The sequence below is a fragment of the Orcinus orca genome, chromosome X, assembly GCF_937001465.1.
Source record: "Orcinus orca chromosome X, mOrcOrc1.1, whole genome shotgun sequence".
Taxonomy (NCBI): domain Eukaryota; kingdom Metazoa; phylum Chordata; class Mammalia; order Artiodactyla; family Delphinidae; genus Orcinus; species Orcinus orca.
In genome coordinates, this window is record NC_064580.1 from 37693672 (window position 1) to 37711768 (window position 18097).

An 18097-nucleotide genomic window follows, 5' to 3' on the forward strand; every position below is an offset into this window, starting at 1 on the left:
TTTTGACCCACCTCCTAGAGAAATGGAAATAAAAACAAAAATAAACAAATGGGACCTAATGAAACTTCAAAGCTTTTGCACAGCAAAGGAAACAAGACCAAAAGACAACCCTCAGAATGGGAGAAAATATTTGCAAATGAAGCAACTGACAAAGGATTAATCTCCAAAATTTACAGGCAGCTCATGCAGCTCAACATCAAAAAAACAAACAACCCAATCCCAAAATGGGCAGAAGACCTAAATAGACATCTCACCAAAGAAGACATACAGATGGCCAAGAGGCACATGAAAGGAGGCTCGACATTAATCATTAGAGAAATGCAAATCAAAACTACAATGAGATATCATCTCACACAGGTCAGAATGGCCATGATAAAAAAATCTACAAACAATAAATGCTGGAGAGAGTGTGGAGAAAAGGGAACCCACTTGCACTGTTGGTGGTAATGTAAATTGATACAGCCACTATGGAGAACAGTATGGAGGTTCCTTAAAAAACTAAAAATAGAGCTACCATACGACCCAGAAATCCCACTACTGGGCATATACCCTGAGAAAACCATAATTCAAAAAGAGTCATTTAGCAAAATGTTCATTGCAGGTCTATTTACAATAGCCAGGACATGGAAGCAACCTAGGTGTCCATCGACAGATGAATGGATAAAGAAGATGTGGCACATATATACAATGGAATATTACTCAGCCATAAAAAGAAACAAAATTGAGTTATTTGTAGTGAGGTGGATGGACCTAGAGTCTGTCATACAGAGTGAAGTAAGTCAGAAAAAGAAAAACAAATACCGTATGCTAACACATATATATGGAATCTAAGGGGAAAAAATGGTCATGAAGAACCTAGGGGCAAGATGGGAATAAAGACACAGACCTACTAGAGCATGGACTTGAGGATATGGGGAGGGGGAAGGGTAAGCTGTGACAAAGTGAGAGAGTGGCATGGACATATACACACTATCAAACGTAAAACAGATAGCTAGTGGGAAGCAGCCGCATAGCACAGGGAGATCAGCTCGGTGCTTTGTGACCACCTAGAGGGGTGGGATAGGGAGGGTGGGAGGGAGCGAGATGCAAGAGGGAAGAGATATGGGAACATATGTATATGTATAACTGATTCACTTTGTTATAAAGCAGAAACTAACACACCATTGTAAAGCAATTATACTCCAATAAAGATGTCAAAATAAAAAGTAACTGAGTTGAAGATACGACTTAATTTTCTTTCTCAAATCCTCAGATCTAAAATTTCTCTTCTGATGAAGTACCAACGGATATGTTAGAATTTTTCTTCAGAGTTGTTTGTGGGGGAGTTGTTCTTAGAATTTAATTTTATATTCACAGATCAAGTACCTACCCACTCCTAGCTAAGCAATGAAACACATATATTACAAAGTTTCATTCTGCACATCTCTGAGAATGGCAGCATATTCCATAAGGAGGTGAGGGGTGGGTCCCAGATGGAAGATAATGCCATGGATGGAACACATGACACTTCATAAGCAAAACTGGTAGGAGTCAGCATATGATGTGAGGTTAGCCTTTTGAATGAACTTATTTTAAAAGTGCAACTGAGGACTTCCCTGGTGGCCCAGTGGTTAAGAATCCGCCTGCCAATGCAGGGGACACGGGTTCAAGCCCTGGTCTTAGAAGATTCCACATGTCGTGGAGCAACTAAGCCTGCACTCCACAACTACTGAGCCTGCGTGCCTAGAGCCTTTGCTCCACGGCAAGAGAAGCCACCGCAGTGAGAATCCCGCGCACTGCAAGAAAGAGTAGCCCCTGCTCACCGTAACTAGAGGAAGCCTGCACACAGCAATGGAGACCCAATGCAGCCATAAACAAATAAATAAATATTGTTTTAAAAAGTGCAACTGAAAGAAGCAGCACAAGGGAACTGTGGAAAGAGGGTGTTTGTGATAGATGTGTTTTGTATCTTGATTGGGGTAACAGTAACATGACTCTTATGCATTTGTAAACACTCATAGAACTCTACACCAGAGAGTGAACTGTACTGTATATAAATTTAAAAATGTAATCAGCACCATCCCCCATAAAAGTAATATATGCTCATTGTCAAATATTTGGAAAACATAAATACAATGTTATACACCATTCAAGATACTGGATGTTAATGTACCAGAGTACAAAAGGCTTATTGATATGGTTTCAGAATCCACATTGGAAATAACCTTTAAGAAACTACCATGCTACAAGGTTTGGTGTAGTGACAAAAAAGGATACCCACTATTAATGGAAAAGGCTATTAAAATACTCCTATCTTTTCCAGCTTCACAAAAAAAAAGACTACATGGGACCCTGAGAAGGTACGAGTAGCTCAGCCTCTGAAGGTCCTCAAATAGGCCTTATTATTCCAGACATATAAGTGCAAATCGACCAGACTACAAATTCATGGATAACTTAGCTTTGGCATTTCCTGACTGGTAACCTATTTAAACATCCAAACTTAACACTGTATCAGCTTACTTCTCAGACCCCAAATTGCTCAAAAACATCAAATTATTGCAGAAGTTTCATTTTTTTCCCTTTTAGGAAGCTTCTGAGTTCTAAAAATAAGCTATTCCCAAATATGACTACTAATTTAATATCATCTTAAAAAAAGCAAAATAGTAAATCAAGAGTTGTAGTTTTCCAGTGTTAACTCCAGGTCAGATAGAAAAACTCTCTAATTCACCCTAAAAAGCAGAAAAGTCATAATAAAGATGTCAATAATATAAAATATTGAGGATTAAGGACATCAATTATTTCTAATGGAATATTTTAAAATATTCTATTATAAAATTGCTTATAAATTAATATAAAACTGCTAAATTAAGTTGCTACTGCAGTTAGTTTTTGCTTTATTAATCTAATCACCGATTATTTTTTAGGACTTCTCAGAAAAATGATCTTAATTAAGTGGGGCATCACATCTACCATGGAAACAGCAGTCTGTAACAAATGCTAACAGCTGCTCAGAGGTATGACAGATGGTGGGTGAATGTTTAAAACTTAGCTGTCAAAGTTTGGCAGAGAGAAACACGTGTAATTTAACAATGTTTTGTAACATTGTTGACTTACAAAATAAATATTAATTCTGTAATAGGAAAATTTCTACAAAAACTTAATAAGACTGAGAATCACCACCAAATAACATTTGCAAAATACTTTTTATCTGGAAAAAAACTCTTGATTTTTCAGCCCATCAAAAACACCTCTATCATCTCACCATCCAACGTTATCACACGGAAGTTCCAAAACTAATTCAAAATATTAGTAAAAGACATAATTACACTTTAACACCAATTCCCAAGAAAGCCTAATTAATGAGCGACAGAGTAACATTTCATTATTTTAGATTTGATTTTTGTAATCTGTGCTAATACTTGAAAAATCAATTCTGGGCAAAATTAGTTTTCCATGCTGTACTGGGCTGAATATTGTCCCCTCAAAATTCATGTTGATCCGGAATCTCAGAATGTGACCTTATTTGGAAATCAGGTCTTTGCAGATATAATTAATTAAGATGAGGTCATACTGGATTAGAGCGGGTCCTAAATCCAATGACTAATGTCCTTATAAGAAGGCCATGTGAAGACATACTGAATAGAATCACACACATACAGAGGAGAATGCCATGTGAAGATGGAGTCAGAAACTGGAGTAATGAAGCCAAAGAACACCAAGGACTGCAGGCAACTACCAGAGCTGGAAGAGGCAAGGAAGGATTCTTTCCTGGAGACTTGGAGGGAGCATGGCTCTGCTGACACCTGATTTAAGACTTCTAGCCTCCAGAACTGTAAGAGAATGATTTCTTATCTTAAGCCAACCCGTTTGTGGCAGCTTCAGTAAACACACTCCAAATTGTATTTTATTAAAATTGATCTATATATTTCAGACACAGACCATCACCGTACCACTGCTTTTAATTTTTGAAAGTAGACATATTGGAACAAGCTGGACCAAGCACACTTCTTCCTCAAGCCTCTTTATTTCTCCCCACAAAATGAGAAGCAGCATATGTGTGCCAGGTAGAACTGGTTGAATAGCAAATATTTAGACGTTCTAGAACTATTTCTAACTACAGATTATACTAGATGCGTTTTACTAGAATTCAAATCAGAAAGCATTTCCTCCCTCAGTGGAACCACAGTATTTCTTTTGTTTTAATGTAAATTCTTTAAATATGACATGTTTTGTTTCCTCCAAACCAATTCTAATAACGTTTCTTTGAATTTTGAGCTTCTTACTATTTTAAAGGCATGACTAGAAAAAATAAAGTACTACATAATCTTTTTTTTTTTTTTTTTTTTTTTTGCGGTACGCGGGCCCCTCACTGCCGTGGCCTCTCCCGCTGCAGAGCACAGGCTCCGGACGCGCAGGCTCAGTGGCCATGGCTCACGGGCCCAGCTGCTCCGCGGCATGTGGGATCCTCCCAGACCGGGGCACGAACCCGTGCCCCCCGCACCGGCAGGCAGACCCTCAACCACTGCGCCACCAGGGAAGCCCACTACATAATCTTTTATCTTCCTCAGGAACTTAATCTTGTTTCTTTTTGTCAGCTGAAAAATGACGGCTGCAAACTTAACGATTTTTAGTGTTATTGAATTAATAGGAATTATTTAAATATAATAAAGATATTTCATGAAATGGCTCAGTGGGATTAAGTAACAGTCAAGCCATGGTCCACAAAACTAGGCCACTAGGTGTCACTACTTGGAATTCTTGAAAAGGATAACAATGATTCTGCAAAACAATACAATCCAAATCCAAGCATGGGATGTGGAACACTAGAAGAAAGAAGAATGAATGGCCAAAGTTTGAAAAGTTTCTCCTCAAGTGTTGGTCATACCATGATCCTTTTTTTTTTTTTTTTTGCGGTACGCGGGCCTCTCACCGCCGTGGCCTCTCCCGCTGCAGAGCACAGGCTCCGGACGCGCAGGCCCAACGGCCACGGCTCACGGGCCCAGCCGCTCCGCGGCACGCGGGATCCTCCCGGACCGGGGCACGAACCCATGTCCCCTGCATCGGCAGGCGGACTCCCAACCACTGCGCCACCAGGGAAGCCCCATGATCCTTTTTTTTATGCATACCATAAGTACTGAAGTATTGAAACATTTTTTAATAGTTAGATTTCTCTACATGGCAGCCATTTGAACACTTCACTGATCACATTATTGAAATGTAGCCTGTTAACTCTGAAACAAGAGCTTAATGAGACATATTTAAGGGCTGTAGATCATGAGGGCATTATTTCATTCATGACAATTAAGCTTTCATTGAAGGATGGCTCAGTTTGGATCTTCAGAACCAAATGCATCCCAACACTGCCCAGGGTCGGCCTCATAGTCAGTCATTTCAGGAGAGTTCTGGGCTTCACATGTAGTGCTTGTCTGCAAAATTCTGTAGACACGGTGTCTTTTTATTGGGCACAACTCATTTTCAGCCCACCAACTCCTTTTCAAATCGAGATGCATTGACAGGGCACATACTGATACTACAGACACTTCTTTAAGTGTAATTAATAAAAATTACAAAGGAATATAAATATAATTAATAAAAATCCAAAGGAACTTTAAACATGTTTTTCCTCACTAAAATCTATGAATCTCTTCTGAAGTTGTAACAGTGTCTACCCAAGAATGCAGCAGTTATTCAAAATAATTATTTTCAGTGAGGTCTGGCAGCCCGGCTCAGTTCCAAAGTCCAGTCTGTGTCTGAATATCTGCCCCTCCTTGTAGAAACTAGCAATGTTCTTGCATTTCCCCTGTAGTCTCAAGCTTGGTATGCTCAGATACCTTGTTACATTAAGTAAGAAAAACCCAACTTTGAAAACTAACTTGGGCTACTCTTAGCCTTTAAATGACAAAAAGTCCTTGATCTAAAGGCCAGTAAATCTTAGCAGTGACAACCACTGACTGCACTGAAATAAACCAAATCTCCATGCTCTGCTGCAGCTTCTTTCAAATATCCCACTTACTAGTTCTAGTAAAGGCTGTGACTTCTGCAGAAAATTCACAATTGTCAAAACTTTCTGCATCTGGGACTTCCCTGGTAGTCCAGTGGTTAAGACGCCGCACTTCCACTGCAGAGGGCGCGGGTTCGAACCCTGGTTGGGGAACTCCCGCATGCCGTGTTGTGGCACGGCCAAAAAACCAAACAAAAACAAAAAAAACCTTTCTGCATCATATGAAACAATGATAAAGAAGAATAGATATTTAAATAGCCAATGAAAAGAGGTCAAACTCTAATTCAAATAGCACATTAACAATAACAATGATGACAACGAAGGAGGAGAAAATGGAATGTTAGGAGCTATCCACAAACCAGAACGAATTTCAAGGGCTTTTTCGTGTCCAAGGAAAGTAACAAGTTACTTGAAATAAACTTAATCTGAAATGTCCTCAAATTACTTAGGATAAATTACACTAAAGAGAAAACCCATTTCCTTATCTTCCTGAGCACATTTTTTATCTTTACTGAAGTATAATTGACAAGTACAATTGTAATATATTTAAAGTGTACAACATGATGATTTGATAAATGTATACATTGTGAAAGGATTCTCACAATCAAGTTAATTAACACATCCATCACTTCACGTATTTATCTTTTTTTTGATGAGAATACTTAAGTTCTATTCTCTCAGCAAATTTCAATTATAAAATGCAGTGTTAACTATAGTCACCACGCTATACATTAGATCCTCTGACCTTATTTATCTTATAAATAAGATAAATACCAACTTCTCCCCATTTCCCCCACCTCCCAGCCTGGGCAACCATCATTCCACTTTGTTTCTATGAGTTTGACTTTTTTTTAAGATTACACACATAATTGATACCATGCAGTATTTGTCTTTCTCTATCTGGCTTATTTCATTTAGTACATTTAAAAACTATTTCCCAGTTCTCTTGCATCTAGGTAAGCATGTAACTAGTACTTGTCAATGGAATATGGACAACTGTGATACAGGCCACTTCCAACCTTGACCCTGCAAAATTCTCCATTTTCTCTCATCTGCTGGCTGGATGCAAAGGATGCAGTGGAAGATTCCAAAACCTTGAGAGATGGCAGAATCACAAAGTGGAAGAAGCCTGGATCCCTGAATGCCTCTGTGGAAGAGACTCTTCCTGCTCCTCCCCTCCTCATCTACCTGCATTGGACTGTGATGTGAGCAAGAAATAAACTTCTATTCCGGTAAGCCACTCAAATTTTAGGATTGCATGCTGTAGCAGTTAGTCCTGAATTAATACATATACTATTTAAAAAGCCTAACTAATCAAAAAATAATAATTAATTTGATTTGACCAAATCTACGGATAGAAGCAACTGTGAGATACCTATGACTGCACTTAGTGTGAAGTTGAAACATACTATGACACTCTTAGCTTAGCTTTTCCCAAACTGGTCCTTACCAATTCGACAGGATTGTGAATAAAAGTTCTCTGCCCAAATTAGTTTGAGAAATGCTATTAGAGTTAATAAGGTTTCTTTGCTATAGGACATCTTAGAGCTGCTATATACTAACACCCATTGTGAATCCGTATAAAGGGAATAAAGAATGCAGCATTTTCCAAACTTATATAGTCAATAAATAATTTAACCAATAAATTTAAGATCTACTCCCCCCTCTCGAATGGCAAGACCCACCACTATCTCCCAGAGCAATGCTCTGTAGAACACATTCTGGGAAATTTTGCTTTAGTTTAATCCATGTCACATGGTTGATTAATCAGAGTGAGCACCAAAAAGTTCTAGACATCCCAAAGCAAAATAATTCTCTTATTAAGGGAAGATTTTTCTTGTAAAAAGACTTATATGTACTAGTAGACTAATATGTACACTAAGAAAGTTTTCACTGCTGAAGTTAACCAAGTTCTATAAGAAAGGTATTTTACTTAAAATGTGACTGAAATGAAGGCAGATGTGAACTGTCAGCTTCTGACTTTTCCTTTTACCTGTCAGTGGAGCCTGTCATATTTAATGATGGAATATATTCTTACGTTTTAAGGAGAAGACACTGAGTTTATGAAAACCAGCAACGTTAAGTATGAAATGTGTATGTGAATACAGTCCATTGCACAATATCTTACTTTTCTCTCTCCTATATTCATGTTTGAGGTGCAATGTTTGAAAACAATGTTTAAAAGCAATAAAAGGTAATCACAGCTAAGATCAATGGATTCTTCTAATAGAAACACATATATAAAATATATAACTTTTTCCACTGTGACTTGTTAGGCTACACTGCATTTGTACCATATATAAGATACTATATTTCAGTTATGAATCTATGATGGATGACTTCCCACATTTCTCACAGACTGAAGGCAACTGAAAAAGGACTGTTATGATGGACATTTGGATATTCATGTAAAGTAAAACGGTATGGTAAATGTTCAATTTACCCAAAAAAATTAATAAAAAGAAAAACTTACATCTAGTAGTGTGTGAAGATGCTGATCCTGGAAAACACTGTGTAGGAAATCTAAGTCCTTTTCACTGCAGTCTGTAAGTGCATGAATTTCTTCCAGGCTGTCCAGCACCTGTGAGACTGCTCCTAAGGGAAACAAAAAGAAACAGCCAGTAGAGAAAGTCAATGTCAAACTAACCTTCATAAGCTAAATGTCACACCTCAGAACTGCGGGCTAACAGACAGAACTTCAAAGGTTCAGGTCTTTACTGAAAAACAGACTTAAATGCATTTCATATCACTTAAGGATAGAATATTTGCAGTGAGTTTATGTTCTTAACGACGTGTTTGTGTGTTCCTCATTTTTCAAAGTAAATTGAATCTTGTCTTACTTGAATTAAGGAAATTCATCAACTATAACTGAGCTACTAGAAGATCTGGGTGCAGAACGTTATATCAATACATCAGAAACAGAGTGTGGGTTCCAATGACCCCATGATGTTTTGAAATATTACAGAAGTAACATAGGTGGCCATTTCACACAGGTGCATTCCAGCAAGAATGGAAGGTAAGGTCGGCTGTAGATCTGAGGGACAAACCTTCAACTAGGAGCTCCTGCTGTGTAAAATAGGCTTCTTATGATTTTTAAGGCTCAAACTTAAGTTAGCAAAAATCCCACTCCACTCTTTCTCCTTCCTTTACATACAAAGTCAAGGGAACCAAGTTGTTCTTAGTCTATTGGGGCCCTTTTTATTCAAAGGACAAAGACAAAGGGTAGGTATACTGACTGACACTTTCAAATACCATATTAGGTACTAGGGGAAATCATTTTTGCAGGGCAGTGTGGTCACTTTCTTTAAATTTCCTCTAATAACCAGGAATCCAGAGAGGTAGCAGCAGGGAGAAATACACACCGAGCAGTAACAAAGTCACTTAGCCTTAAAGAAGTGATTAGCCAATTTTACTTTGCAGACAACATGCACATACACACTTCAGAGAAAGAAAAGCACCCTGAGAGGCTACGCTTCAGAACGTTAGTGTACACAGTGTCAGAGACATTCTAACGATAAGTGCCTCACTGCACATGTAACTCTTAGATTCATAGTTTTCAACCAGAAGCAATATTGCCCCTCAGGGGGACATTTGGCAATGTCTGGAGACACTTTTGGTTGTCACAACTGTGGTGGTGGTTGGAGTGAGGAGATAGGTTGTGCTACTGTCATCTAGTGGGTAGAGGCCTGGGATGCTATTAAACATCCTCCAATGCCCAAGATGGCTCCCCAACAAGAATGAATTATGTAGCCCAAAATGTCAGTGGTGCTGAAGTAGAGAAACTTTGCTTTACATAAAGATAAAAATCTTGAATCTTTCTGTTCTGGAACTCTATGCTGTTTCTAGCTCCTTTTGGTCTTGGACCTCATCCATTCACATGCACTTATTGGTGACCATGTAAATTAGTACCACTTTTCCAGAAAGCAATCTGGTAATTTAAATCAAAGAGCCTTAAAAATGCTCATGCACTTTGATTCAGTAATTCCATTTACAAAAACCTACATTAAGGAAAAAATAGGAAATGTAGAAAAAGCTTTATGTGTAAGGATATCGATCATATAAAATGGACAAATATCTAATAATTAGGGAATGATTACATAAATTATAGAACATCCATTTAAGGGAATATATAGCCACATGAAAATTGTTTTTGAAGAATTTTAAAGACAGAGAAATCTGCATGATGGAAAATTCAAGAAAGCAGACTGCAAAACCTCATAAACTATATATCCCCAATTATAAGTGAAAAAATATATTTACAAATTCAGAAAAAAACCCCAACAGAATGAAAAATACCAAAAAGGTAATAGTAGTTATGTTTATTTTCCTATTTATACTTCATTCTGTTTTTGTCCATATGTTCCAAGGTTTCTACAACGGAAAAAAAAAGCTGCTATATAAGCAACTGCTTTTTGCAGTATTTAATTATGTTAAAAATCTGGGGCTTAACCACATTAAGTGGTTAACCACATCAAGTGGTTATCCACATGGAAATTACTGTAGCTAATTTTTTAAAAATTTGACTTTTATTTTGAGATAATTGTAGATTAACATGCAGTTGTAAGAAATAGTACAGAAAGAGCTCATGTACCCCTCACCCACTTCCCCCCAACGGTAACATCTTGTAAAACTGTCATATATCATAACCAGGATATTGACATTGATATAGTCAAGCTACAGAGTATTTCCATCACCACAAGGATCCTTCATGTTGCCCTTTTATAACTGCAATAATTTCCCCCCTGCCCTTCCCCCTCCTAACCCCTGGCAACTACTAACCTGTTCTCCATTTCTATAAATTTGTCATTTCAAGGATGCTATATAAATGAAACGATACAGTATGTAACCTTTGGGGACTGGCTTTTTTGACTCAGCATTAATTCTCTGGAGATTCATCCAGGTTGTTGCATGTATCAATAGTTTAATCCTTTGTATTCTTGGGTAGTATTCCATGGCAGGGAGGTACCACAACTTCCCCCCCCCCATAGTCACCCACCCTTTGGAAAAGGTATTTTATTTTATTTATTTTTTTAAGATCTTTATTGGAGTATAATTGCTTTACAATGGTGTGTTAGTTTCTGCTGTATAACAAAGTGAATCAGCTATACGTATACATATATCCCCATATCCCCTCCCTCTTGTGTCTCCCTCCCACCCTCCCCAACCCACCCCTCTAGGTGGTCACAAAGCACTGAGCTGATCTCCCTGCGCTATATGGCTGCTTCCCACTAGCTATCTATTTTACATTCGATAGTGTATATATGTCCATGCCACTCTCTCACTTCATCCCAGCTTACCCTTCCCCCTCCCGGTGTCCTCAAGTCCATTCTCTATGTTTGCGTCTTTATTTCTGTCCTGCCCCTAGGTTCTTCAGAACCTTTTTTTTTTCTGATTCCATATATATGTGTTAGCATACAGTATTTGTTTTTCTCTGACTTACTTCACTCTGTATGACAGTCTCTAGGTCCATCCACCTCACTACAAGTAACTCAATTTCATTTCTTTTTATGGCTGAGTAATATTCCATTGTATATATGTGCCACATCTTCTTTATCCATTCATCTGTTGATGGACACTTAGGTTGCTTCCATGTCCTGGCTATTGTAAATAGAGCTGCAATGAACACTGTGGGGATGTACCACAATTTGATCATTCATCTGTTGATGGGACTGTGGATACTTTTAAATTTTGAATAATTACACATACCAGGCTATTGGTATTCTTTCATTGAAAATATTAAGTGGATACTAAGCAGAATAAAAAAGGTACAAGGCAGAAACCAGTCCTCATCTCCCCTGCTATTCCTGAAAATGTATTAACCTAATCCACTTCCTTCTACCTGCTCTTCTCAGGACTTTTACTTTGTTCTGAATAGGAAAAAAAAAATCTGGAAATTAGTTAAAAGTCAGCTCTCTCGTCCCTTATTGAAAGCCTTGGAAAGCAAGAGATGATGTAAAGATATTAGTCCCAAATATCCCACTGAGCCCCTGACCCCAGCACATTATCAACAGGAGAATTAAATGATGCCAGGTTTATAAAGTTAGTAAAGCTAGTTCTAAGTTTCTGGATTAACTGCAACAACAAAAATACTAATGAAATATGGTGGTTTTTTGTATATTAAAAAAATTCAACAGATAGCACAGAAAGCTAATGATCATTTTCACTCAGTAATCTTATCTAGTTTTTATTGTCTCTATCCAGCACTGCTTATGCTGATATATAATCTAGGTAGTAGTTTATTAATACTATAAGATTAAAATAAAACAACCTTGTATCTAGCGAATACTAAGATGGAAAGTCTAACCACTGGGAAGGAATTTTGGCTGTACCCGATCAGGGACGTATCATTTGTTGGTCTGTGAACTCCCAAAGCTCTGTGCAATTCCTGTCCTACCAGCACTACCCTACATTTGCGTTTGCTCACTCTTTGTTTCTGTGCTGTGAGGTCCTTAAGGCAGGTGTATATTTGATCCATTTTATTACATCCACAAACTATGCCTTGAATTAATTAAGTACCAAAGAAACAATAATAGCAGCTCCCAATTAGTAAGTGTTTGTTATGTGTCAGGCACATCCCCAGGACAACACAGTAAGGTAAATATAGTACCTGACCTTTCCAGATAGGGAACTGAGGTTCAGAGAGGTCAAGGAAGGTCACAGCTAGAAGTGGTACAGCCAGGACTCAACCCCAGTGTGTCTGGATCCAAAGTGTATGCTCTTCTTGACTTAACTACAGTAACTGGCCGTACTAGGAAACATAGGGGGAGCCTTCAACAAGAAGTGACGTGTGGTTTATGCATGGATATGGAGGTTAGAAAAGAACCTGAACCCTACTGGGTCAGACAATATCCAAAAAACCTTTACCAAATGTTCCTGCTTTTTGCCAGGTGTGAGGCAGGGGGTTCAGGGAAAACAGGTATGATCCCTGGTCTCAAGGAAGGGGCTCTCAGGCTGGTGTGGGAAGTAGGCATACTATACCCTGAAGCAAACCATAGAGAAGAGATAAAAAATAAAGTGGTACAGAAATAGGGCTGCCCAGGGAGGAGCTGGGACAGTCTCAGAGAAGAGGTGGATGAGCAGGAACTCAACACCTCCACCTAGGTTTCCAATGTGCTCTAGCAGACCCAGTGGATGCTTTGCTGGAAAGCACGAAGGCATCTATTGCCTGTGTCTCTAGTAGGCAAGACCCACCAGGTCAACAGGTCTATTTAATTTCCTTGGATCTGTCACCTTTTTTGAACTGATTTATAGTCTTATCTTGTACCCAAATGTGATTAACTTTGTAGGTTTTCAATCGTGAAAGGAAGCATTTGCACAGGTGTACTCAAGTTGCCTATTTCAAGCTCTGAAAAGTGCCCCTAATTTAAAGTTTCTGGAATTAGCTAGGAAAATTATAGTTTTTATTCAATTTCTCCTTTGTCTTTTCATATTGAATAAACATATATATTTGGTCTAACCTCAAAATCTTTCTTTACCCTTGATCATTTTAACACTTCCTACTGACACCTCTTCTAAGTTTCGTTATTTCTTTGAGTATGACCAGCAGAACCATATATCTCACAGATGCGTACGATTGATATCCGCAGTTCAACACCCAGCCCATGTAAAAATCTCATAATTTTTTAGTTCATTATAAAATATAAATGTACACAAAGACATTTCTGGGGCTTTTCCATTGCTATTGTTTTAAACACAGAGGCAGTAGTAATAATTAATACAACACAACACAACAACACAACACACACAAGCTCTTAAGCTGTTACTAGTATTTATTTTGCTGATCAATACTGTCATATCTGAAAGAGCTATTGACTTTCCTCAAAAACTGAAAAGGATGTTTTTCTCTATAAAACCGCTGAATAAACTTGTAACTATCTTAAGAAACAAACAAACAATAGTACATAAGTTCACCTCAGAGGGCAATTTATCTAATGGCAGGACTGTAGGTATTCTATTCACTTTTGTATTCCAGGCTGCATTTTGCAGTGTGCTTTGTACAAAGAGACACAATAAAATAGGTTCGATTAAAATGATTGTTTTCTGAGCAAATTCTAAAGAATTGCAAATAAAATATTATAATGAGAAATATGTAACCACTGAAAACAGTTTATTTTATAGCAGTTTCCTCAAAGTCACAATGAAAATTATTTTAATACTTCTATTTGTGTAACAGTTTATAATTTCCAAAGTGCTTTTCACACTTATTATCTTATGTGATTCCACAATAACCCTGTCCTGTAGACAAGTGTATTTATATTTGAAAAATCGGACGCTCATTGGGGTTAAATGACTGTGGAGCCACATCAGTGAGTACGAGAGTGAGTCTTAGAACCCAGGTCTCTAACACCTAGTCCTTCCACTACAGACTGGTCCCTCCTGAAACCATGTTTTACCCTCAGCAACACACCTGAATAATCTGCATTTGGTAATGAGATGATATCCAATTTCTATTTTCTTTTTGACCTGAATTTTGTTTACCATATAAGGTTTATTTTCTTACGCTTTGGTCCAAACTTTCACAATGATAAATTTATTAGAAAGTAATCAAGCCCTGTCTTCAGAATAGTATTTTGCTTTAACTTTTGCATAATTCATTTGGTAATCAAGTTTGTATCTAAAAATTAGGTTGATAATTATACATTTTAACTTTGAACATTTCTACTTTTTCCAAGAATCTCACTGATACTTTCTAAAAAGTTTTCTACTACTGTTATGAAGTAATAATCAAAAGAAGCATAAATACATCACCTGTTTTAAAAATGTTTTCTGAGTCTATTTCTTTAGAGAAATATGCTTTAAAGGTCAATAAAACTTTGAGTCTAGAACAGTTTCATTACAAGAGTGGAAAAGTCTCATAAAAAAGTTGACTGAGTAAAAATAACCTGAAAGGAGGACAGAAAAATAAATAGTTGAATGTTAAAAACGTTCTCAGTGTCAAAGTAGGTTGAGTCTGTCTTAAAACTATTTCCCCCTAGCTTTACTATAAAAAGTTTCAAACATATGGAAAGTTGAAAGAACTGTACTCACCACCTAGATTCTACAATTAACAGTTTGCGACATTTGCTTTATCACATATCTATCCACACATCAATTCATCTTATTTTTCATTCATCTCAAAATAAGTGGCAGATGGTCAACATCAGTACACTTCACCTCTAAGTACATCAGCATAGATTTTAATACTTCTCTCTCTCAGGTAAAATTTACATAGAGTGAAATACACAAATCTTAAGTGTACCATTCAATGAGTTTTGATAAATGTATACACTGCATACATCTGATAAACCGCATATATACCCATGTATGCAGTTATTTCAGCAACAAAGATTTGTATGTGTATATTTTAAAAATTATATGTATAGCTATAAAACTTAATATCACTGAGCAAATTCAGCATCTCAATCTAGTCTAGTTTCTCCTGAAGAGTTATCAATAACCTCTATTTCCTATTACATTAGCAGTCCTATTTATATAACACTGAATCAGTACACATACATTCATATCACTCACTCAATTAAAGCCCTTCCTTGCAAGCACAGTAGCATTAAAAAAAATCTGCTTACTAAGGTAGAATTAAGTTAAAATTCATCAATTTAGGTGTACATTTTCATCACTCCACAAAAGTTCCTTTTTGTCCCTTTGCAGTCAATCTCTCCCCCCACCCCTACCCCTGGACAACAGGTTTTATTCCCACTGTACAAAGCAAATCCTGGTTATCAGTCAAGTTATAAGTAATAGTGAATCCTGTAATGAAAATTGTATTTTGGACTTAAGCATCTGTGCTATATCCAATTCAAGTTATGAAAACTTACACATGGTGATAAATGCTTTAGATTCTTTATGTATAGATTCTAGTGCAGATGCCTTAAAATTTATTAGTTAAAAGAAGTAAAAACTCTGCAAATGTATTCTGTCAGAGTACAGATACCATAATTCTAATGCCATTTTACTTGTTAAAACAATCTGTATTTCCAAATAGCAACATCACTGGGCACAAATTTGTCAAAGTACTTTAAATAACATTCTGCTGGTTGTTAAGTGCCCATTCATAATAAGGCCTTACAACTAAGGAAAAGCACTACTTGATACCTCCAAGATGTTTTCATTCCCAAATGACACAATAGGTCTGCTGATTGAAAAAAAAAAAAAAAAAAGGAGAGGGGTACTAAATCTGGAGAAACAAAAACAGTTACAAATGGGAAGTGTCTTACATTCCAATGGTTATTAACTTGTACATAGTGGGCAGCCTCTGAGATGGCCCCCAAGATCCCTGACTCCTGGTATTCACACCCTTATATAATCAATTCTTTCCCTGGAGTGTAGGCTGGACTTATTAACTCACTTGTAACAAGCACAAGAGGGCAGAAGTGATAGGATGTCACTTCTGAGATCAGGTTATAAGGACTGTGGCTTCTGTCTTGGGTGCTCTCTCTTACTTTTGCCCTCTCTCTTTGATCATCTGTGCCAGGGTAAGCAAGCTTCTAGGCTGTGAGCAGCCCTATGGAGAGGCCCAACAGTCCGTGAGGAACTGAAGCCTGTCAACCCCCATGTGAGTGAGCATGGAAGAGGATTCCCCCTACAGTTGGGCCTTCAAATGAGATCACAGCTCTGGATGACATCTTGACTGCAATGTCATGAGAGATCTTGAGCCAGAGGTACTCAGCTAAGCCATGCTCAGATTCCTGACCAATAGAAACTGCTAGATGATAAATGCTGTTTTGAGCTTATTCATTAGAGAGCAACAGATAAGTAACATACTGTGAGATTTTTATATTAAATTGGCTGCAATTTGAGCTACAAGTAATTAATGCAAGAAAGTGTGGCAATGAATTTAATTAGTAGCACCCAGATTTTCTATTTATCTTTGTCTCTTATATACTTTCCCCCCAGTAAGCACAATGTTGAGGTAAAGATTTATTCTATTATTTTAACTGAAATTATTATTGAGATAATTGGAGATTTATATGCAGTTGTAAGAAATAATACAGAGATCCCTGTATTATTTTCCTCACTGGTAACTTTTTACAAAACATAGTGTAATATCACAACCAGAATACTGACATTGATACAATCCACCCATCTCATTTAGATTGCCTTAGTTTTACTAATACTCATTTGTGTGTATGTAATTTCTTACATACTTTTTACTTTACTATTCTCACATACTCAAATTATATCCCTTTGTAATGAAAATCTAGCTATTACATTATTCTTTATAAATGTTCTTTCTGATGGTAGAAGTTAAGAGACATGAATCCAGGAGTTTATTTCACAGCTCCATGTCAATAAGCTAAAAATAGAGTCAGTAACAGAGTAAAAAAAAAACTGCTTATAGATTAAAGGAACGTTCACTTACCCTGAACGTTTTCTTGAAAGCAAACTATAAAATAAATTGTTAGCCTTTCCCTGGAATTAATGTATTTGTGCTTGAAATTCAGATGTGAAATAATATTAAGTGCACTTAAAATTTTAACACTGCCTCTTTTTCCTCTTATGAAAGAAGTAAGAAGTTAGTATTATTTGTATAACAATGCTTCAGGAAATCAATATATCCAAGTTTTCATTGTATGGTCAAGCAGTGTTAAAATTCATAAATAAACATCTAAGCAGAAACAGCCAAGGAAAAAGTCAAGCTGATTATGAACCATGCAAAGCCAAACACTTTTGCATAAAAGATAAACCTTAGAGGAAAGCAAAGGGATACCTACTTTCTGCTGCTAGAAGTCCTAGGAGGAAGGCAGCATATGGACAAACAACAAACAGTATGATTTTAGAGCAAGCGGGTTATCAAGCCACAGTTGGGCCCAGTAGATGAGCCACAAGAAGCATGGTCTCTTAGCTGAGCCCAAAGTGAGCCCTTGTGTTCCATGAGAACATCCCCTGGGTTCTGATTCTGACTTCTTTGGTTTGAAAGACAAGAACAGAATATTTCCACTTTGTTAAGTAACAAAGCAACAATACACTGTTTATCTTAAGATTAAACCTAACAAATTCTAGAGAATGTATAATGGACTAATTTCAATAATCAAAATAGGAAAAAATATATTATATAAACATTATTTTACAATGTAAACAGCATACCTAAACATGTTAAACTCTTCTTTAGATGACAAACTG

The 18097-nt window shown here is 37.1% G+C and overlaps 1 protein-coding gene across 11 annotated transcripts in view; it reads right to left on the bottom strand.

The window, feature by feature from the left end:
• The window catches only part of CASK (calcium/calmodulin dependent serine protein kinase), a 389604-nt gene that overhangs the window by 84886 nt on the left and 286621 nt on the right, over positions 1–18097 (bottom strand). For 6 of the 11 annotated variants that reach the window (XM_049704816.1, XM_049704814.1, XM_049704813.1 and 3 more), the window contains exons 11-12: positions 17689–17706; positions 8454–8575 (exon numbers count right to left, since the gene is read on the bottom strand). In XM_049704816.1, coding sequence (XP_049560773.1) covers positions 8454–8575; positions 17689–17706 — 140 coding nt within the window. The remainder of the gene's footprint in view (positions 1–8453; positions 8576–17688; positions 17707–18097) is intronic. The other 5 variants (XM_049704817.1, XM_004281357.2, XM_004281355.3 and 2 more) reach the window with 1 other exon arrangement.